Raw genomic sequence first — 23,600 nt, forward strand, 5'->3', positions numbered from 1 at the left:
ATCAAAGTTCTGTGTAAAAATTGAGTAATTTCATTTCCAATCGTTCAAAGAAAATAACAATAAAATAAAATAAAACTAATGACCTTAGAAACTATGTTTTTTTTTATTTATTACTCATTATTGTTCGTCCGTCGTAGGTCTGTAAACTGTATTGTACACTGAAGGTAAATGGTACTGTAGGTACTTTAGTTCGGCGTCGTCGCTCGTCGGCTTGATATAAAATTACATTCTTGATTTCATTGACACGCGCTATGATTTGCGCGCGGAATTTCTTGTGTTGTGAATTTATTTTTGTATGCTATGCATTTTAATTGATTCAAATTGCAATGTTTCTCTAGTATGCATTTGAGACTATATTGTAAATTGTAATAATTGATCGTGGGTATAGTAATTAATTATTCTAATAACGCAATTAGTAATATATGTATTTTCGGTGGGATTCAAAACAAAAAATTGGCCCGTGATTTTTATGAAATTTCACCACATTGCAAATCACATCAATCATAGTTCATACACATGTATGACGAAAGTGATTAGTATTGTGGCTAACATTGACTCATCAGTTCATCACTGAAACCAGTGATAAATCAGTACCTATATCATATTGTGTTTGAATATTTTTAAACAATGATATAAGTATACAATTATTATAAATCGGTAAACTATCAAAGTAATCACAAACTTGCAAACATTGGTAAAATGTCCAGTAGTTTATGAGCCTATTCATTACAATTTACAATCAAACAAACAAACAAAGTTTTCCTCTTTATAATATTAGTGTAGACAAACACTATGAATACGATCACTAATGCAAATTCGGGGATTTTCTAATTATTGCTAAATAATAATTGAATTCGTTTTGAAATACTCTATAATTTTTAGTGTATAAATAGACATTTATAATGTGGTGCTCATTTTTTTTGTACTGCTAACGCTATTGTAGGTACCTATTTTCGTTGTTTTATTTCAAGTGAACACGGCCATACAATTTTGTCACGAGCCGCCTATGATTGTAGGTACTTTTGTTAGGCTCCTTCGTCGTCCGCGTCGGCTCGAAAGTTCTTGATTTCATTGTCACGCGCTATGATTTGCGCGCGGATTTTCTTGTGTTGTGAATTTATTTTTGTATTATTATTATTTTTTATTTATTTTTTTATTTTATTGATTCAAATAAAATATTTCACTAGTATGCATTTGAGACTATATTGTATTATGTATAATTTATCGTAGGTATAGTTATTCTTATAACGCAGTTATATTTTCGGTGGGACAATTTGACCCGTGATTTTTCTGAAATATCACCACGTTGCAAATCACATCAATCATACACACGTATGACGAAAGTATAGTGGCTATAATTGACTCATCAGTTCATCACTGAAACCAGTGATAAATCAGTACATATATCATATTTTATTGTGTTTGAATATTTTTTAAACAACGATATAGGTATACAATATTATTATAAATCGGTAAACTACCAAAGTACTTCCGAATTTTCAGACAGACAAACAAGTAGTTTGAACACGCAGTTTTCTTATACTAGTAGCAAAAATCAAAACCATAATATTATGTTTCCCTACTATATTTTACTAAAAGTCGAGTGCGTCGAAATCGTAAATAATAATATGTTTTTCACCTTCCTGGTTATTTTCCCATAGTAAATAGTGTTTTAGGTTTGTTGTTGTAGGTAGGAATAATAATAATTATTCTTACATGTTGGTTATGAAATGTATATTGAAATAATTTACTTTTACAAATCATTAGTGATATAAGTTTTGAGTGAAAATGCTTGGATCAGCATAATATTATATGGTACTTCAAATACATGTTTTGATAAAAAAACAATAGTGTAATAAAATAAAACTGCGTTTTATTGTAATCAATGTTGACAATTTTAAATTCCAAAATTATTGATCAATAAAATAGTTTACACCAACAAATATAACTTTTATTTTTATAACAATCGTTCATAATATAAACCGTAGCAGGTGGCGTTTTGAAGTTCTGTCTACTCATACAGAAAAATGGAAAACTTGTTTTTTTTTGTAAACAATTTATTACTCATGTTGTTTGGCAACTCGAAGCGTGGTCGTCCGTCGTAGGTACTTTTGTTCGGCGTCGCGTCGTCGTCCGCGTCGGCTTGATATAAAACATTCTTGATTTCATTGACACGCGCTATGATTTGCGCGCGGAATTTCTTGTGTTGTGAATTTATTTTTGTATGCTATGCATTTTAATTGAATCAAATTGCAATATTTCTCTAGTATGCATTTGAGACTATATTGTAATAATTGATCGTGGGTAGGTATAGTAATTAATTATTCTAATAACGCAATTATATTTTCGGTGGGATTCAAAACAAAAAATTGGCCCGTGATTTTTATGAAATTTCACCACATTGCAAATTATATATTATACAATTACAATTACAATTATTATAAATCGGTAAACTATCAAAGTAATTACAAACTTGCAAAATATGCTTTTCCGAATTTTCAGACAGACACACAATTTTATTAGTTTGTTTTAGCAAAGTAGGTACCTATACCTATACGCTTACGTCGCGCGTCGCGTCGTCGAAAACGGTGCGCCCAGAAACAAACATACCTAATTCAGTTACAATCCTTTTTTTGTTCCGTAATTTATTGTATTTATTCTAATACGATTTTTTTTATTCGTCGGCCAGTTCTACTAGGTATAAAAAGATAAAATTGAAATATAATTATTGTAGCGACAGCCATATTATGTTACTATGTTTTCGTAAATATGTTTTTCACCTTCCTGGTTATTTTCACATAATCTTATCTTATATATAAAAATGAATCGCAAAATGTGTTGGTAAGCGCATAACTCGAGAACGGCTGAACCGATTTCGATCATTCTTTTTTTATTATATTCCTTGAAGTACGAGGATGGTTTTTATGTAGAGAAAACGTAAATATTATGTACCACGGGCGAAGCCGGGGCGGACCGCTAGTCTTCTTATATATAAAAATGAATCGCAAAATGTGTTGGTAAGCGCATAACTCGAGAACGGCTGAACCGATTTCGATAATTCTTTTTTTATTATATCCCTTGAAGTACGAGGATGGTTCTTATAGCTAGAGAGCTAGTTAGTTTAGTTTTAGTGCAGTGGCAGTGTAAATGTTGTTGTTGAGGTTATGTAAATTTAACACTTTAGTTAACTACCAAGATATAAAGAAATGAGGATAGGACACAATAACTATTGGTTGAGGTATTTATAAACTCATAATATACTTTTAAAAAAATCACGTTTTAATAAATTTCTAGAATTAAATTAGAACAGCTGATTCAAAATAGCCTAAAAAATCTTAATAATAATAATTACGCTTCACAGCAAGAAGAAATGTACCATATGTACCCGCACAAAGTCGATATTGTGTTGCCTACCGTTCGACTCAATGGCTAGGGTTGTAACTACCTTTAATAATTATTACCAAACTAATAAACCGAGTGATGCGAAATAACCATAATTCTTTTAGAGTTTGATAAAATGATCAGGCAGGTATTTTCTTTAATCCTCTGAATTCTCGGTTACTAAATTGTATCGTTGAAATTATTCTTAATCGCGTAAATTTAATAAATAATCATATGGAAAACACTTTTCATTTGTTTTTTTACTTTCACGCCCAACTACTATACAATAATTACGTTGTTTCGGTATTTTGACGAGAAAACGCAGGAAACATCCGTTGTATCATTTTAGATAGATTGTATATTTTGTATCTGTAGAATTGAAATCAAAGCTATGTATATGTTGTCTCCATTCTTTTCTTATCGGATTGTTGATCCCAATGCGAATGCGTCACTTAAATTTTATAAAAGACAATTAAGAACATCAAAAATAAAGTGATACGTAAATATTTCACAGTGCAATATATTATATAATTAATAATAATTATATATTTATGAAAAAATAATTACATCAGATTTAATAATAGCAATTGTTTTGAATGTACATAATATGAATAAATGATTACATCATAATAGTAATAATTACAATTGTTTTATTTCCCATTTGTTGCAACCCTAGCATATCTTCATGTAGCAGCAGAAGTACCTACACTGGCGGCGCGGCGGCATCGTGCGACATCAAAGGCATTGCCTTACTAGGTAAGTTTATAATGACTCATTTCTTTTATTATATAATTTACGTTTTACTTTTACAGAATCCGATTCAATGGATTATGAAGACGAGTCACACAACGCCATACGATAGTGATGATGAATGAACATTTCAATAAATGCATGCGTGTTTTTTTATGTTGTTTTGTAATTGTTAATTGTTTCTTAAATAAAGAAATAAACTAAATATTTAAATGATGATTTGTTATTTGCAACACAACTTTATATTTGAGATTCTTTACAAATGTATATTTAGTTTTGTATCATCAAATTTATAAATTTTATTCCATAGTTTTCAAAATTAAATGTAAATGACCATAAAAACATTAATAAAGTAAATCATTGATGTAAGGTCAGGGAACGTAATACATATATACATCTGACCATGTAGAAGCTAAGTCTTGTTGACTGCTGAAGTCTGTAAAGTTTTGTTGTCTGCTGAAGTCTGTACGCAATGAAAATGTCTGCCGTTTCGAAAATAAGTTTTTAAGACCCTAATAAATAAAATATATGTATATATAATGGCAGATCTGGTCAAATACTTTCAAAATTGTATTTTTTTCAGCACTTTCATAAGTGTCTGCCAGAATGTTATCCGCGTGATAATGGTCTGCCATTGTTATTTTCCGATAGTAATAATAATCTATTTTCAAATATCAAAATGGCAGACGTGGTCAAATGGTTTCAAAGTTCGCCAAAAATTTCCACCTGTCTTACCTAAGCGCGCGCCCCGTCCACCACTCTGGGCTTAGTGACTCCTCATCTCATGTATAGTAGGTATAGGGGAATCAACACACAAAAATCCAGGTCTGGTCAAATACATACAGGTAGCTTTGCGCTAGCTCTCTAGCTATTACTTCTTATGGAGAGAAAACGTAAACATGTACCACGGGCGAAGCCGGGGCGGACCGCTAGTAAATAATAAAATAATAAATAGTGTATTAGATTTGTTATTGTATCTTGTATACCTACGAATAATTATTCTTACGTCTTGTTGGGAAATGTTCAAATACCTACCTATTGAAATAATTTACTGTTACAAATCATTAGTGTTATTAGTTTTGAGTGAATAGGCATGGATCAGAAATTCAGAATATAATATGCTACTAACTACTCAAATACATACATGTTTACACAACAAACACCACTGACCTCTATAACTATAAGTTATAGAGGTCAGTGACCGTCAGTGACAAACACTATGGATACCTACGCTCGCGAATGCAAATTCGGTGATTTACTAATTATTGATACCTAGTCATTGAATTCGTTTTGAAATAGCCTGTACTTTGTAATTTTTAGTGTTATAGACATTTATAAAATGTGGTGCTCATTTTTTTGTAATAAATCATCCCGAACGCTATTGTATTTTCGTTGTTTTATTTCAAGTGAACACCTAGGTATACAATTTTGTCACGAGCCGCCTCTGGCCTCTGGGTGAAATAAACAAGTCAAATGATTTTTGTTCTAATTGTATTTTGGTAGTAGTTTGTTTAGAATTTACATTACCATTGTTTAATTTTTATTTTGTATTTGCAGTAAAATAAAAAGATGAAAAACTTCATTAGGTATATTGTACGACACCTCACTCTGAATCGCGCTAGCGAAATTTTTTCGTTACAGAGCACATATACAACTTTCGGACAATCTTCATTGAGGCCGGCCGGCAAATCGAGTATGTCGAGAAACTTCACTTATTCGATGGAGGTATTCTACCTTCCTTCCTCCACAGTTGTGGGACCCCGACGTGCATTGAACACGCAGCTTTCTGATACTAGTAGCTAAAATCAAAACCACAGATATGTCTGTGATCAAAACCATAATAATATTTTTACCTATTATTTTACTAAAAGTCGAGTGCATCGAAATCGTAAATATGTTTTTCACCTTCCTGGTTTTTTTTCCATAGTAAATAGTGTTTTTGATTTGTTGTTGTATGAATAATTATTCTTACTTGTTGGTTATGAAATGTATTTTGAAATAATTTACTTTTACAAATCATTACTGATATTAGTTTTGAGTGAAAATGCTTGGATCAGCATAATATCATATTTGCTACTTCAAATACATGTTTTGATTAAAAAAAAACAATAGTGTAATGTAGGTAATAAAATAAAACTGCGTTTTATTGTAGGTAATCAATTTTGACATTATTTATTTCCCAAAATTACAATAAAATAGTTTACGCCAACAAATATAACTTTTATTTTTATAACAATCCTACTTCCTACTAATGCGAAAGTTCATACATGTTTCAAAAGAAAAACTTTTACTTTTACTATTATTTCAATTTATCCGGTTTAATTAAGACTTAATATTGATACATATGATCATTATAAATACAAATAGGAATTAACAATATAACGAATACGTGGCACAACTAAAATTTTACCGATACCACCCGTGGTCATTCTCCTTTGTGGGTCATTTGTAACAGGATGGCGGTTCTACAGCGAAAAAAGAAAAATGATGGTCAGAACGCTGATACCGGATACCTTAAGATACTGTAATATAAAATATTACTAGATTAGATAAAATATTATAGGTAGTATCTTCACCGTGTGTGACGCGCTTTACATTCACGCCATCTAGAGTTAAATCTTTATCATTTTTGTATACGTCTGTGTGTGTAAACGACCCTGTATGCAATGACAGATGTTAAAACGCATAATTTTACCGAATTGGGTGGATTTTAAGGCAATGATATAACATATTTCAATAAAATATAATATTCAGTAACCGCCATGACTATTCCTAGGTTTGATGACTATTCCAATTACGCAAAAACTCAAATAAACTAGAAATGTAGAATTCAGCGCCATCTAGCGGGATATTGGCTGGGAACAGATCGTTGCAATCACCTTAAATAATTATAACTTAATTGAAATAGATATTGCCATTAATTCTAAAATTTCTCGGAATTTTGATTGATGTCAGATGTCAATGTCATACTTCAAACCGCATTCAATATGGCGCGAGCCTGTTAAACGAAATCGGAACTGAGTTGAATTCTTAGACCGTGTTTTTGTGTGTTTTGTAAATCTTTTTCAATAATTTCAAGTATTATACGTAAACAACGAGGAGTTTATTTATAGTGCTTCTGGTGCTTCTTCAAAGTACACATAAGACTGACAGTGTCTGAAATATTCGAACAATACAATAATAAATAATATACGTATTTACAAAAATGTTATGCAGTAACACATGATTCGCTACGCTTGTCCATGACTGGAAATACTATAACAAGGTTTACCTTGTAACTTGTTAAACCGCGAACTGTTATGCTAGTTATGATTCACAAGGTTAGAGGTTACTGGGATGCCTAATTAAGTTGATTCGTGTATGATAACTAGGTAGCCTGGGGCGTTGACTTCTCTGATAGGAATCCGATAGTGAGTAATCGATGCAATGATTGAGAGTGTATCACGCCGTGCCTTCAGTAGTTCTAGTGGGACATACAACGTGCGAGCATCGGAACTAGCCAGAGAACGAAAGCTTAACATTTTCAATGTCACTGTACTGTTTTTGGATGACACCCAGCAATCGTTTCAAATCGAGGTAAGACCTGAATATGTCTTTCAAACTCCTAATTTCTAAATATGTTTCTTAAATACTTGACCTTGTATTTGTATTAGAGATATATTTCTATTATTAATATCGTACTAAGTATTTAAAATCATAGAGGGAATATTTATCTATACAGTATATATACACTAACATTGTGTAGAAGAAAGATTTGATTGTTTGTTTGTTAGCATTCATTGAGACTCAGAAACTACTGAACCAAATTAAAACAATTTTACACCAACAGAAAGCTACATTATTACTAATTAATTAATTACTGAGGTATGTTTCATTTTGTTTTTATCCCCAGTCAACCTGGGTAGAGCCAGAATGAGTGACTAGGCTACAATTTCTCATTTTTTTTAGAAAAAAGCAAAAGGCAGTGTTCTACTTGAGCTAGTTTTTCAACACCTGGAATTGGTTGAGAAGGATTATTTTGGTCTGCAGTTCACTGAAAATGGATCTCCGCCAAGTGCAACAAATACAGAAATAACGGTAAATATTTCTATACTCAATTTACAATTATTTATTTTTAAACCAAGGACATAATGTACATTTTTTATTATTGAAATAGTACTTAATTTTTATTTGGTATTTAATTTTTCTTTGATAACACTGCTTCTTATAATTTCTATTATAATTTAATTTTAGTGTGTTTATTTGAATCATTGATAAATAAAAAAAATAATATGTTCTTTATGTGCTTCTGACCTTGTTTATCTGCAAGTAAAACATTCACAAAGAATATACAGTTTCTTAACCTACAATACAATTTCACTTAAATTTTATAAATTTATTAAATCCTTGATATTATCAATCAGAATTATGAATGAAGTTTAAAAGAATTAGCATAAAAACGGCATGGCACATGACTCATATCACTTAATCTTTTGGTTGGGTCATGCTTAATACATTAACATTAGTGTCCGACCGAACTTTCGGTTTCGGTTTCGGTTTCGGCCGAGTTTCGGCCAAAAATCAAGTTTCGGCCGCAGTTTCGGTTTCGGCCAAAATCGGCCGAAACTTTTGCCGAAACCGAAACTTATTTCGCAAGTTCAGTGAACTTATAGTAGAGCCATTTTAATAGGCAACATTTGACAGTTCAACAAAATTCAACAACGTAACCTAGTAACGACGACATAGAATAACATGATATTTCGTTTTGTTAGAACTGCACATTTGCTTAACTTTTTTCAATTACGATTACATATTTATAATAATAATGACCGATACAACTAATTTTAAGATTTGATTTTACTGATAAACCATTCTAAACATAATAAACATTTTCTTATTTAAAGAACTGACGTCGCTACAATTTTGTGTCAATAAACCTTTTTTCTTTATAAATACCAGAGACGTTACTCTAAAAATCGAAATCTGACATCTAGAATCGAATGCATTGGTTACTTGGGAATAAAAATCATCATAAATTATTGACATGTGTTTCAAGTTCGATTGACAATTGTTTCAAGTCCGTATCGATTAATTCGCTTTAATCGATGTTTTTAAGCAGGTTACCACCCTATGAAGATAAAATTGATAGACGTCAAATGTTGCCTATTAAATTGGCTCAACTATAGTTCACACACGTTGTGACACACGTTCACGCTCGCCTAACTTCGCTTTCCTCGGCAACGCTTTGACGGACGCTGTCAAAGCGTTGGTTGACCCACGCTGGTGGAAACAATTTTTGATTATCTATGTTGAGATTGGAACTGGGTGTAATAGTAATTAATAATTATTATTTTTATATAAGAGGTACCTTAAAGAGACTGATTATTCTTCTAAGTACAAATACCAATCCAAAGTATTAAAGACTCTTTAATAAAGAGAAAGATCTCAAAATACCAAAACTTAGTATTAAAAGTAACAGTAACAATTACTGATTTGATTTAGATGACTGATTTAACTGAGAACTTAATTTGAAAAAATAATAAAAATTAAAATTGTTATTATTAATATTTTAAAAATACTATTTTTTTATTTTATATTAAATAAATGATTACAACAAATTTAATATACTGTGTTTTCATTTCATGCCCTAATTAAGGCAAAATAATAGGTAAAATGCACCAAAGTTCAGTATTTTTAGAAATTTCATACTTGACCACGTGAGTTTCGGTTTCGATTTCGGTTTCGGCCGAAACTGAAGCCACGGCCGAACATTCGGTTTCGGTTTCGGTTTCGGCCTGGAAACCAGTTTCGGTCGGACACTAATTAACATTTTATATTGTACTATCAGTGAGTCATGAACTGGTGTAAAGTGAATTTTAAAGTCAATATCAAGGTAGTATTCAATGTGTAGTGGTGCAGTTAATACAGTTTTGTTTATAAATATAGTTTTGTTTCGTTCATGGATTATCAGAATAAATGTCAGGTAAATTATTGCTAATATATATATATATTTTTTATCATAGGAGATGAATGTTTGTAGTTGGAAATAAACTCCCATTTCTTTTTGTTTCCTATTTGTGAGTCTTACCTATTTTCTATTTGAGTCCCTTTACAATTCTTTATAAGTACTAATTAATTGAATTTAAAGTAATCTTACAAATAAGTGTCTACTTCATGTATTTTTCTGAATTGAATTACTAAAATAACCGAATAGATATTGTATAGGCAATTCTAATGTATAGGTAAAAGACAATAATGTCACCAATGAGTTATTGCATTTGTTAATAATTCACTTTTTACAGAATTAACTTTGTCCAAATGCATAAATTAGCTATCATGTCATGCATTTGCTAAGGAACTTGAATTTTATTATTTCAATTTCTTGCTTTCTCCATTTCTATGTATGCAAGAATGCCTGAATCATTAATTAATTGGAAGTATTAAAAAAATGTGTAAACAATTGCCGAGTAAAAGTATACTGTGATAATCTGGCTATAGAATAAGAAAGTATTTGCTAGAAAATGCAATAAGATTAGAGTGATTCTATATTATTATAAAATGTGTGTAAAGCTGTGAGATTCTTTTTTAATAATTGCATAGTTGTTTTCCAAAATTTGGTGATGACAATTTCCTATTTTACCTAATACTTCATCAAATCACAAAATAAGGATAATTTGAATGATTTATACAATCTGCAATTCATATACATTTTATTCTTAACATTTATTGACATAGATTTATTTCAATTATCATTTTATCTATGAAATTGTTGTAACTATTGATGATAAAAGAATATTGTTATTGTGATTTAAATGATACAATTGTTATCAAAGACAAATTAAATAAACAATTTTAATAGAATCCTTTGTTAAATTAGTCATCCATGACCTACATAATATTATTTTCACTATCTTTCCCATAAAATCAATTTTAATGTTTTCTACAGCGTTGGCTTGACAGCAGCAAATCAGTGAAGAAACAAGTTGGTGTAAATGCACAGTTCTGGCTCGCTGTGCGCTTCTATCCGCCGGAACCTTGCCGTCTTTCCGAAGAGTTCACAAGATATCTACTCTGTTTGCAATTAAGGAAATTGTTACTGGATGGTCGTATGTCAGCGCCTAGAAACACAGCTTTATTGCTCGCTTCGTTTACTGTACAAGGTAAGATAAAATTATATGCATATTTTACTGGATAATGTGTTTAAAGCATTCTTATATGGCAATTTTTTGGGCTATTTTGTTTAATATTTAATTTATATTCACTGAAACTGTGAGGTTGAACATAAGTGTCTTTTTTTTTCCTTGAAAATGAAAAACATTGGTGTGGAAATTAGCATGACAAACTGTTAATTAAAATAAGATACATTTAAAATGATCACCTCATGAATTTTTAAAATTGTACAAAAGTTGACAGCCATATTTAGTATATAAACAGTAGTCTTATTCTCATTCAACTTAACATCAATACATCAAAATTTCAGCGGAACTAGGCGACTACAACACCGCAGAACATTCGAACACATATCTCTCCGATCTCTGCCTGTTGCCCAAACAGAGTTCAGAGGACGAGCGTCGTATCCGCGAATTGCACAAGTTGCACAAGGGTCAAGCGCCGGCGGACGCTGAGGCGAACTTTCTAGAACACGCCAAGAGGTTGGACTGTTATGGTGTGGAATCACATCCCGCTAAGGTAAGATTTTATCTTTTTAAGCGACTTCAACAATAAAAGCAAGTTCTCAATTCGGCTGGTACATTTTTAAGAGTGAACTTATGCAACTATGTTTGTGTTTTGTTTTATTTATAAGAGTGATTAAGCAAAGTAATGAAAATGGAGTAAAAGTTACATACTACTTTCCATAGAACAATATATTATATAAAATTTAATTTTATTTAATACATCCATAAACAAGCTATCATTAGTACGGTAATTACTTAAAATGAAGTACAAAATATGAGGCATTTAAATAAGTAATTAACATAATTACCTTAGCTTTCATATTATTATTTAAGGTTTTTAAATATAATAAATTATTCACTTTTTTTATTTCAGGACTACAATGGTAAAGACATATTGATTGGTGTAACATCAATTGGAATAGTTGTCTTTCAAAATAATATTCGAGTTAATACATTCTCTTGGAGTAAAATTGTCAAGATTTCCTTCAAGAAGAAACAGTTTTTCATTCAATTGAAAAGGGAACCAGTAAGTTATCATATTTAATAATATAGATTTTCACCCTTATGATGAGAAATTGGAGTTTACTCTCTTATTATAAAGCAGTATTTTTACAAGAAATAAGATGGATTGGATTTCCATTCTTTTATTCCAGATTCCTGTTGTAATTTGTATTGTATTTATATGATATGCTATAAAACATAAAATTAATTGACAAAATATAATACATATAAGCAATTTAAATTCTAACTTACTAATTAAACTAAAAAAACAAAGCACATGTTAATATATAATTTGTTTCATTTCAGTCTGAATCCTACGACACGGTATTAGGATTCAACATGCGTTCCGGTCGAGCTGCGAAGGCCTTATGGCGTTGCAGTGTAGAGAGACACGGGTTCTTCAGACTTAGGGCCCCGCGACGGAGGCCCTTGTTGGGAGCCCTAGGGGCCCTGGCTGGTGTCACCGCACCTACCGTGGCTAGAACAGAAACACAGGCTTTGGAAGATGCGAGACGGTCTAGATCGAGTAATAGGAGCTTTGTTAGGTATGTTGTTTTTTTTTAATTCTGTATTTTAATTAGTTTTCGTCTTGTCAACGAGATCAAAGCAATTCAAAAATTCAAAATTCAAAATTATTTATTTCGTTTCCTTTACATTCGTCTTAAACAAATTTGTGATTGGAACACTCCTAGTAAGCAAATAAAATGCTTGTGTCAGGAGGTTCCGCTCTTCCTTAACACTAGATTACAGAAACAGAAATAATACAATATGAATGAATACAATGCAAAAACATAAAAGAAAAGAAAGAATTCAATAAAATCTCTGTGTGTGTATGTATGTCTGTGTGTATGTGTACGTGTGTGTGTGTGTGTGTGTGTGTGTGTGTGTGTGTGTGTGTGTGTGTGTGTGTGTGTGTGTGTGTGTGTGTGTGTGACAGCACGTTTATTTTTTATATTGGAGCAAAGCTTCGGTATCTGAGTAGCTTAAAGGTTTCAACCATTCCGTTAATACTTTTTTACATTTTTTATTGAGCAATTTACCTACATTTAATTTTTTATTTATTTTATTGTACAAGTTTGAAGATTGAGCAGCGAATTGTGATTTAGCAAAGGATGTTTTAGTATGCGGAATTTTAATAATATTATTTCTTCTATCAAAATCTAGCGAAGGATTAAATAGCAAATTTTTGTGAGTTTTTAAGACAGAGTTTAAAATATACAATTTTCTAACAGACAAGAGACCGCAATGTTTATATAAATCTTCTGTAGGAAATCTAGTTGGTTTATGGAACCTCAATAAGCATCGCTGGCCCCTCTCAAGAGATATTATTTTAGATTTATTGGCACCACCCCATATTGAAATACAATAGGTGAGTATAGATTGAGCCAGAGCAAAATATACTTGATTTAATAGTTTTACTGTAGCCACATCACGCAGTAATTTAAAAACCCATATAAGTTTGCGGAGCCTTCCGTTAACAAAATCAATTTGATCATGCCACGAAAGCCTGTCGTCGATAACGACTCCCAGATACTTAACGGAACGTAATCGCTCAAGGATATCGCATTTGCAGCTCGTTGAGTTTCCTGTACATTCCTGGTGTATTTTTAAAGTTAGGCTACTTTTTGGTTGAGATCTCTTATTTAATGAAAAACATACGTAATTGGTCTTTTTAACATTCAATGTCAAGAGATTTGTTTTTAACCATTTGGCTACTACCAAAAGTCCTTTTTCAGCAGAATTAAAAACTGTCTCCCAACATGAACCTGTAAAAACTATGGCAGTGTCGTCAGCATATGAGAAGACTTGACCTCCTTCAATATTTAGATTTAATAAACTATCAATATAAATTAAAAACAGCGTTGGACCCAATACGCTTCCTTGTGGAACTCCAAATGTTATGTCTGAATAATTACTTGTTAGATTTTGAATTTTAACACTTTGGCTACGGCCTAGTAGGTAGCTCTTAAAAAGTTTAAGTGGAGTCCCTCTGATACCTATATTTTCAAGTTTGTTTATAAGGGTGGGTAAAGAGACGGTATCAAATGCCTTTTTAAGGTCTAAAAAGACAGATAAACACTTTTTACCATGATCAAGTTGTTTAGAGACTAATGTTGTAAGTGAATCAATGGCATTTTCGGTTGAGACCCCTTTCCTGAAACCAAATTGTCTAGGTGATAAAAGTTTGAATTTAGTGAGATAATTTATTAGGCGAGTGTTTATTAATTTTTCAATTACTTTTGAGATTGCAGATAAAACAGAAATGGGCCTATAATTGTTGACATCGTCTCTCGCACCACCCTTATAAATAGGTGTTACTAAAGATCTTTTAAGCATGTCGGGAAATGAGCCAGTTTTAAAACAAAGGTTTGCAAGATGACTAATTATAGGTGAAATTATATTTTTGGAAATTTTTAGAAATTTTGTTGGAATATTGTCCCAACCAGGCGCACTCTCCGACTTTAATCTCGAGATGATACTCTCAACTTCCGCTGGGTTTGTATCTAATAGTACAAAGGAAGACGAGTGACGATTTTGAACGGGGCTATTGTTATGTAGCATAATCTGTGGCTCATTAATAATTATATTGTTTGCTAGATTTTTCCCTATGGTCGCAAAATAGTCATTGATGTATTCGACTGCTTCATTTGCGGTTGGTTTAATTTTAAGTAAGTGATCGTTAGTAGATTTATTATTTTTAATGTAAGTTATATTTTTTATTGTGTTCCAAAGTGCTTTAGGATTATTTTTGTTCAGAGACAGCTGTTTTATGTCATATTTACGTTTTAGTTTTTTAATTAACTTGTTACAGAAATTGCGATATCTAATATACGAAATTTTTAAAATTTCATCATAAGGAGCCGATTTTGATTTAGCTTGCAATTTATTTCTGTTCTTAATACATCGCAGAATTCCAGGTGTTATCCAGGGTTTGATGCAGCGCTTTGATCTTGGTACATGTTTAATTATTTTACTCTCAGTCAGTGAATGCCTTATCTGCGTAGTTAGTTTTTCTATAATAATGTCCGGATTTTCGCTTAACAAAAGTACAGATAGATTTTTTTCTAATAATTTTGTATATGCCGTATCGTAATCAGTAAACTCGAAAGTTGCTCGATTAGACTTATTATTATAATTATTTGATTTTAAGGAACGTAGTGCTAGAAATGTACAACAGTGGTCGGTTATAGTAGTTGTAAAAATAGCAATGTTAGCAGTGTACTTCTTGTTATTAAACTTAATCATAAAGTGATCCAAGCAACTATTTTCTCTAGTCGGGAGATTATGACCAGGTACTATACCATGCATTGCAAGCATATTCAAATATTTTTCTCTATTATTAGTATCATATGAGATTTCATTTTGCTTGGATATCAAATTTATATTTATGTCTCCAGTTATAATTATATTCTCAGATGTAATCGTGTCTAAGTAAGAGTCTAATGAGTTTATGAAATCAGATGCATTTGTTTTGGAGGGTGATCGATATATACCTAAAATAGTAGTATTTAAAATGTTGATTTGGATACATGATGCATGAATTAATTTAATTTCCTGGATGATAGGCTTAAGATTGTCTTTAACATAGACCACGACTCCGTCATTTTGATTAAGGTGATTAGTGGATTCGAAACAGGTGTACTGATTTAGTTGTGGAATGTTCTTGTGAATATTTAAGCGGCATTCAGTCAATACCAAAATATCAGCATTAAAATTGAGATTAGATAGGTTAACTAGTAAATCGTCGAAATTAGAATAAATACTTCGAATATTTTGTGAAATTATTGTCACGTCCTTTTTATTAATTTGAAAATGATTTTCTAATTCATGCATATCGCATTTGACCGAAAGTGTTATATTAGTTTTGTCGATGTCATTTATTGTTTGTAAATAGTTATCCATAACCAGTTGAAGTATACAGTTTTTGTTTTAGATAATTCGTGATAGCTTTTATATAGCAACTGAGCACCTTAGGTTTAAGAGATATGTGTTTTACAGCAGATATATTGTAAATAATTTGACGGTAATTAATGAATTTAAAGTGTTTTATTTGGAATGGTATTATGACTCGAGAGGTCGTACTGTTTGGTTGTGATTCATATATTATAATACTTTGTGGGTAATTGTGAGAGATGTGTGAGTGTGTGATTGAGTACAAAAATTTTTTCAATGATTTTATAAAAAAAGAATAACTTAATACTATACTTAAAATTTTAAGTAGTGGATACATATTATGAAGGTAGATCAGGAGAACCGTGGAGTTAATTTTAGAACTATAAAATACTGGAACGATTCTTCGGTAGTGGTTGCTTATTGATAGTCATTTATCCTTCACTAAATCTTGTACTTGTGCCTCAGACTTTATCAAGATGATTGAAGATGTGTCATTTTTACGAATGTACACTTTTCCATATGCAGTCCAGCAATATTTGTACAGTTTTTGTTTAACTAAGTCTCGAGCTAGGAAATATAGGCGAGCTCCCTTAGCTGTTAGTTGGTTTGAAATGTATATGGGTGTATCTTCAAAAGTACGAAATCCTAAGTGCCTTGCACATAACTTGTTTTTAGTTTTAAAATTGTATTCCTTGCACATCTTAAGAATGTCGTTTTTTAAGATCGTTGAAGATGTTTCAACCACAATAGGCATATTCTTTGCATCCTGCTTCTTGCCGCGTACTCTGTATATATCTTTTATATCAGATTTATTTAAATCACACCCAATCGTTTTGGAGAGGCACATAACCATGTCTACTAAATCAAGTTTGGTTTCATTTGGTTTTGATGGAACATTTTTTAATTCGAAATTGGGCTTTCTATTTTCTTGTTGTAGATTTTCAATTTTGTCTTCCAAACTAATTATGTATTTATGGTCTTCCTTTATTTTATCTTCTAACTTTTCGATCTTATTTTTCATCTCCTCGTTTTGGGCGGTCAAAAAAGCAAGGGCATTTTCAATGTTAATGTTTGTCTGTTTTATTTCTGTTAGCGCTGTGGTGTTATTTTCAAATCCTTGCTTTTGCGCTCTGAAGACAGATTCTATCATATGCTTCATCTCTTCTCTTAAATCTGATAAGTCAATTTCTTCCGTTACCCGTTTTCTCTTATTGCGCTTAGCGACAAAGTTTGGTGGTGTATTACCAGCGGGAATTTCTGAGTCCGAAAATGACTTATCTCCTGAGACGTCCATGATTATTAAAACAGATATGCAAATAGATATATGGATGTATCAATATATCCCAAAACGCTTATAATTCGTATTAGTGAAAAATAGCACTTTCTATAGCGAAATGTAAACTGGCTCTTACACTATTAGCAGGCTCCTGTGCTATAATCCAACGAGGTAATAATCATCTATCCAATCAGGCACACATTAGGATGCGCAAGCGCACCATTCGTGCTGTTAGGAGGCGTGGCTTAGCACTGTCTTAGCACGTTAATTATGATTCGCTAATTGCAATTAAACAGGGGGCGTGTCCTTTAAGCAATTGGCTAATTAGCAGGCAATAACAAATGAGTTCGCTGAAGAATACTTTAGGAGAGGGCAATGACGTGTTCTCTTGCCTTTTGTTATAGTACTAGGAGCACAGAGTTAGTGGCTGGTTCGGATGTTGATTGGTTAATCGTCAAGCTTGAGAAGGATGGACATAATATTATGCAGGTGACTCACGTGAAGCTTGGTGGGGTAGCTCGGCAAGCTTATGCGTGATTTTACGCGAACCTCCTTGAATTTATGCGTTCCTATTATTTGCACTGATTTTATACTGATTTAAATTGAATTTAAATTAAAATAAATGAAGAATACGTGACACGTCCGTTTGCTTTTGCGTCCAAGGGGGAAGAGGAGCTTTATTATTTCTCGGAATTTAAAATTATATTGTACACATGTAATACGACTTTTATATTAAATTTTGTGGTTTATATTACATTTAATGGAAATATGTATTACCCATGAACGCGAGCTATACTTACAAATTAATAATATATACATATCTATACTAATATTATAAAGCTGAAGAGTTTGTTTGTTTGTTTGAACGCGCTAATCTCGGGAACTACTGGTCCGATTTAAAAAAATATTAAGGCTATATTATATCATCACGCTACGACCAACAGGATCGAAGCCACGGGGGTGAAATCGCGGGGAGCAGCTAGTTATTTATATAAATTTTATTCAACAATTTTCAGACGCAGCAGTTCCCGAAATCGCGACCGTTCCGCGGGCGCGTCCCCAGCGTTAGTTCTCAACTCTTCCGCTAGAGGCTCTAGAGTGACCGGCCACAACGAGCTGCCGCCGAGACAGGCCTGGGGCGACGCACTGCCTGTGGAGAATGATGAGTACGTATATATTTAGTTTTAGTACGCGGCTTCGTCCGTATTTTTATTCTCCATTAATAATTTTCTTATCCACCATGAAAGTATTCGATGACAAACACACATACGCAATAACATTTATAGTAGTAAAGGCAATTAGATAATAATAGTACGTAGTTCATTTGTATTATAATTAAATAATGTATTTTGTGGAATAGTTCAATTAGTTAATGATTCGTTACAGAACTTTGCAACCATTATTGAAGTGAAAACTTCTTTAGCGGCGTTGAGCACTTTTTCTGTAATAATGGGTATAAAATCTTAAACTCGCGTCAGGACACGTGACCTTATCGAAAAGGCGTAAGACGGATACCATTCCAAAATATCAAACATGCTCAACGTTAATAATCAAGTTTTCACTTCTGCCGGCACTCCCGGAATGCAACCCGTCTTTTTTTTATTTATGTTTTTGTGTATCGACACTATCTACACTATGAAAGATGTTTGTATACGATGTATATTTCTGATTAACGTAGCATTTGCATATTGTTTTAAATACGATTTATATTGAAATAAATTACAGCAGCGACGGTGGTTTCCTCGAGCGCGCACTCCGCGTGCCCCTCTCTTATGTCGACGAGTCGGAATCCGAATCACCTTCCCAAGAGGGTGAACCAGAGGGTGCAGTGTGTGTGCGCCTCTCTGCGGGACCAGATGGACGGTTCGGGTTCAACGTGCGGGGGGGAGGGGGAGGGGCACCAGTATTAGTGTCGAGAGTTGCTCCGAGAACAAGGGCTCATCTACAGGAGGGCGATCAGGTGAGAGGGGGAGGAGGGTTATGAATTAGATGTAATATATAAATAGTTTACTATCTAATAACGTAGAAAAAAATATTAATGGGCTTCAAAATGCTCTAGATATTTTTGAAAGTGAAATTTAAAACTTTTAAAAAATTTAAGCAGTTCAAGATAAGAGATCTGTAACGTATGTGGTACGAGACGTCTTAACGTGGACTTATTAACCCCTTGACCACCGAGCAGCCCAATCGGGCAACGACACAATAGATTTTCTATTGTGTCTGTGATTCCGGGGACTGAGGGATTAATTGCTGTATTAGTATGAAAATGCTGTGAAATACTGATAGTGACGATGATGAGCACTGACATAATTAAAATGTATTTTTTTTTCTGTTTCAGGTGATATCCATAAATGGAAAAGATGTAGATGAAATGACCCATGAGCAAGTCGTTCAAATGATCAGAAACACTAAAGGCGTCCTCACTTTATTAGTGAAACCAAACGGTATGTGAACTACATAATTATTTATTATATTACGCTATATATATTAGAACAAATTCTCTATAAATTATTTCTGCTTAATCGCTTGGTATATAAAAAGTCATCACAGGATGTCTTCTAAACACAGGAATATTTAAAGAATTCCTCTTGATATCGAATTAGTTTATTTCCTTTTTAATGACTAGTTTTCTTTGTAAATATAAATTAATGAAATCTTTTTCAGCGGTATACGAGCCAGAAGAAGCGGGTCCAGAGGAACCGGCGGTATGTTTTGTCCCGCTCGGTTCCGGGCAGTTCGAGGGAGACGCACTAGAACAATCTATGCTGTTGCTAGGTAACATACTGCATCTATTTAAAAAAGAATTGTTAAAAGAGAAATGTAATTTTTGTAAGTTTTATTACTATTTTATTTGTGTCATGCTCATTTATAGTTGTAACATACTACATATAATCACTCATTTTCTATTATATTATTTCACTGACAACGATATTATTATATGATAACATTATTCTAGCAAATTATTATTTTTTATTCTAGGCGATGGTCTGGCCAGTGGTGCAGCTCTAAAACAATATGAGACGTTACTTCGGAGGCTTCCAGAAGAATCTACCGCGATCGCCAAATTGCCTATTAATGTGAATAAGAATAGATACAGGGATATTGCGCCTTGTAAGTTTATTTATATTGTTTCTTAATTAATTGTTTAGAATATTATAAATACCAAATTTTTACCATCTACTTTTTATGTATCATTTCTTCTTTAAGTTAAAATTTAAAATAGATATTTATTTTTTGCAGATGATTCAACTCGGGTAATTTTAAAGAATGGACCAACAGGAGATTATGTAAATGCGTCATATATAAATATGGAGATACCAAATTCAGATTTAGTACTTACGTACATAGCTACGCAAGGTAATTTTATAGATTTAGTCTTATATAACGAACGTTCTTAAACATAAATAAAGTTAAAATAAAAGATATACTATTCTCTCATATAAAAATTATTTCTTTTATGAAAAAAGAATAACTAATTTTTCAAAATTATAGGTCCTCTTGCGTCCACGATTGGCGACTTTTGGCAAATGGTTTGGGAAAGCGAGAGCAGCCTTATAGTAATGCTGACGGTATTGGCTGAGCGAGGTAGAGCCAAATGTCACCAATATTGGCCAAAAGTTGGCACTACACCACTGAAAACGAGCAACTCCCTTACCGTCCTTACTAATAGTGAACAGAATCTCGGACATTATGTACGCAGGGAAATGGTTTTGAAGGTAAGTTAAAAAATAAAGTGAACGAAAAATTATTGACCTTGTTTTTATTTGTATAAATGGAAAATTTTCTTGACTGATTACAAAATGACTTATTGAAAATTTTTTAGGATAACGGTGGAGCGAGTCGTAACGTGACACAACTGCAATACATAGCCTGGCCGGACCACGGCGTTCCAGAAGATTCTACAGCTTTCATTAACTTTATCCGACTGTGTTCTCAGTTGAGAAACCATCGAGCTGGTAAATATCTTAATTTTTCAATAAACAGAATATCCTGGTGTAATTGCATTTGAACCAAAATGTTTACAATACTATTTTCCAGTTATACCAACAGTTGTAGAAGAGCTAGAAGGTGAAGCAGAAGAAGAGAGAGTCCTCGAGCCGCCCATGATCGTGCACTGCTCAGCGGGAGTGGGCAGAACCGGGGCTCTCATACTAGCGGAGACTGCACTAGAGCTGCTGGCGCGCAGGCAGCCGCTCTACCCGCTCGACCTGGTGCGGGCGATGCGCACGCAGCGGCCCATGTGCATACAGAACGCGGTGAGTCGCAGAGATAGAGCGCGCTAGAGCTGCTGGCGCGCAGGCAGCCGCTCTACCCGCTCGACCAGCTCTACAAATTCGCTACAAATTCTTTTCCTAAAATTTATCGTCAAACATTTTAACCGCATCATTGATTATTTACTTTAAATCTGTCTAAAATTTATGTTATGCATATTGTGTCTTGTCCCATACTTATACACAATCTATAATCAATTAGAATATTGCAGCTGCTTAAATACTTATATCATTTCAAAAATTAAATCAACTCAATTCTTCCACAGAGCCAATACAAGTTCGTGTGCGAGAGCATCCAATCCGCGTACTCGTTGGGGCTCACGGGCCCGCCCGAGCCGGCCAACTGATAGCTACTGCTCCCCTCGCGGGATCCGTACGTGCGGGCAATGATGGCCGTCATTAACGCGCTCCGGACTATGTGTTGTGTCAAAGTGTCTAGGTGACAAACACTTGTGTGTGTATAGTGTAAACCGTGAAGTAGAGTGAATCTTAAATCACAATATACAGTTTACACCGTGCTGGAAATGAAGTGTCTAAATTAGTGCGAGTGAAATAGTATGCTGTCGTTTGGCAAGTGCAAGCGATGATTGCCGTCATCAACGCGCTCCGGACTATGTGTTGTGTCAAAATGTCTAGGTGACAAACACTTGAATAGTGTGTGTGTAGTGTAAACCGTGAAGTGGAGCGAATCTAAAATCACAAAAAATGTTGTGTGGTTTTATGAAACCACGGTAAAAGTGAAACTTAGGCACAAAATTATCGTATTTGTACGATAATTATCGTACGGTTTGATCACGCGACATGCGCTACACAGACGAAAGTTTGAGACGATGTAATAAAAGTTTCACTTTAATATACACCATGTATAGAACGAATCTGAAATCACAAGTGCAAGTAAGACGGCATACCGTCTAGTGGCTATGTGTAAGTGAACATGGCTGACCTCAATGCGGTCCGGACAATTTGTTGCGTCACCGTGTTCAGATGACGAACGCTCGAGTAGTGTAAACTGTGTGAAATAAAGCGAATCTAAATTAGTGCGAGTGAGATGGCATATCGTCGATTGGCAACGTGCGAGCGAGACAGCATGCTGTTTCAAGATTTGTCCATCTATTGGCGCGTTTCATAGTGTCGATCCTTCCGAATTATACGAATATTGATTAAGGAATGTTTGTATAAACCATAGAAAAGATTGATTCGTTGATTGAATTTATCAAATCAAATCAAATCCATTCAAGATTGGAATGGATAATAGTGTTTTTCGTTATTTCAAACTTTAAACACAATTACTTGTCGACGTCCCCCGCGAATAATCCGGTAATGACCTATTACGGGGTTTTTCATGTTATGCGTTTTTCGGCATCTAGAAGTTAAAATACACCATGTAAATTTTTTTCAGAATTTTTCTATCTTTATTTACGAAGATATAAAAAACTACGCGTTTATTCCATAAAATAATATCAAAATGTATTTGAAACGAATAATATGGTTTTAGATCTTTACGAAAAATAATATCAATATGATTTGACAGTAAACGTTGTTACGATATTATTCAGGTAAAAAGTTTTCTACATTATTTAATTAAGTGCTAGTACAGGCTTATTCGGGGTTTTATTAAGAAATCGATTTCCCGCTACTTTCATTATGGAGTGCAAGTATGCAAGGTATTTTTTTTAACACTCTTTCTATTACTGAGCAAATGATTTACACAGCCTTAGAAAAAATTAAAAGAGATGAAAGTTTGATAGATAAACGAGGCAGGCATCAGAATAGACCACATCGAAACCTTCATCTTCATCTTCATTAGATGCTGGTCGTCCGACTCAGGCTCTACCTGCTGGCCAAAATAAGCCTCCATCAGTATGGCTTCAT

The 23,600-nt window shown here is 33.1% G+C and overlaps 1 protein-coding gene across 3 annotated transcripts; it reads left to right on the top strand.

Moving 5' to 3' along the window:
• The first annotated feature begins 7,110 nt into the window (after positions 1–7,110).
• Positions 7,111–23,016, top strand: Ptpmeg (protein tyrosine phosphatase Meg). 3 transcript variants are annotated; one of them, XM_089702355.1, is made up of 16 exons: positions 7,111–7,707; positions 8,080–8,208; positions 11,057–11,270; positions 11,591–11,799; positions 12,160–12,312; positions 12,594–12,832; positions 18,474–18,623; positions 19,183–19,417; positions 19,796–19,901; positions 20,122–20,232; positions 20,437–20,568; positions 20,698–20,814; positions 20,950–21,173; positions 21,281–21,413; positions 21,496–21,713; positions 21,995–23,016. In XM_089702355.1, exons 1-16 carry the CDS (start codon positions 7,558–7,560, stop codon positions 22,073–22,075), a joined length of 2,601 nt encoding a protein of 866 aa, XP_089558481.1. In that variant the 5' UTR covers positions 7,111–7,557; the 3' UTR covers positions 22,076–23,016. The 3 variants fall into 3 exon arrangements, with proteins under 3 accessions (XP_089558481.1, XP_089558482.1, XP_089558484.1); XM_089702356.1 differs by having other exon boundaries at positions 19,186–19,417; XM_089702358.1 differs by lacking the exons at positions 7,111–7,707; positions 8,080–8,208 and adding an exon at positions 10,023–10,093.
• The last annotated feature ends 584 nt before the right edge of the window (positions 23,017–23,600 follow it).

The sequence above is a fragment of the Colias philodice genome, chromosome 13 (assembly GCF_061535455.1).
Source record: "Colias philodice isolate Cphi_HAF_F1 chromosome 13, ilColPhil1 Martin Lab GWU primary, whole genome shotgun sequence".
Taxonomy (NCBI): Eukaryota; Metazoa; Arthropoda; class Insecta; order Lepidoptera; family Pieridae; genus Colias; species Colias philodice.

Bases quoted from the DNA above. Each gene is read 5' to 3' on its own strand.
- Ptpmeg (XM_089702355.1), top strand. From the start codon at position 7,558: ATGATTGAGAGTGTATCACGCCGTGCCTTCAGTAGTTCTAGTGGGACA. The intron at 11,800-12,159 runs GTAAGATTTTAT...TTTTTATTTCAG, and splicing joins TGGAATCACATCCCGCTAAG to GACTACAATGGTAAAGACAT. The intron at 12,833-18,473 runs GTATGTTGTTTT...AACAATTTTCAG, and splicing joins AGTAATAGGAGCTTTGTTAG to ACGCAGCAGTTCCCGAAATC.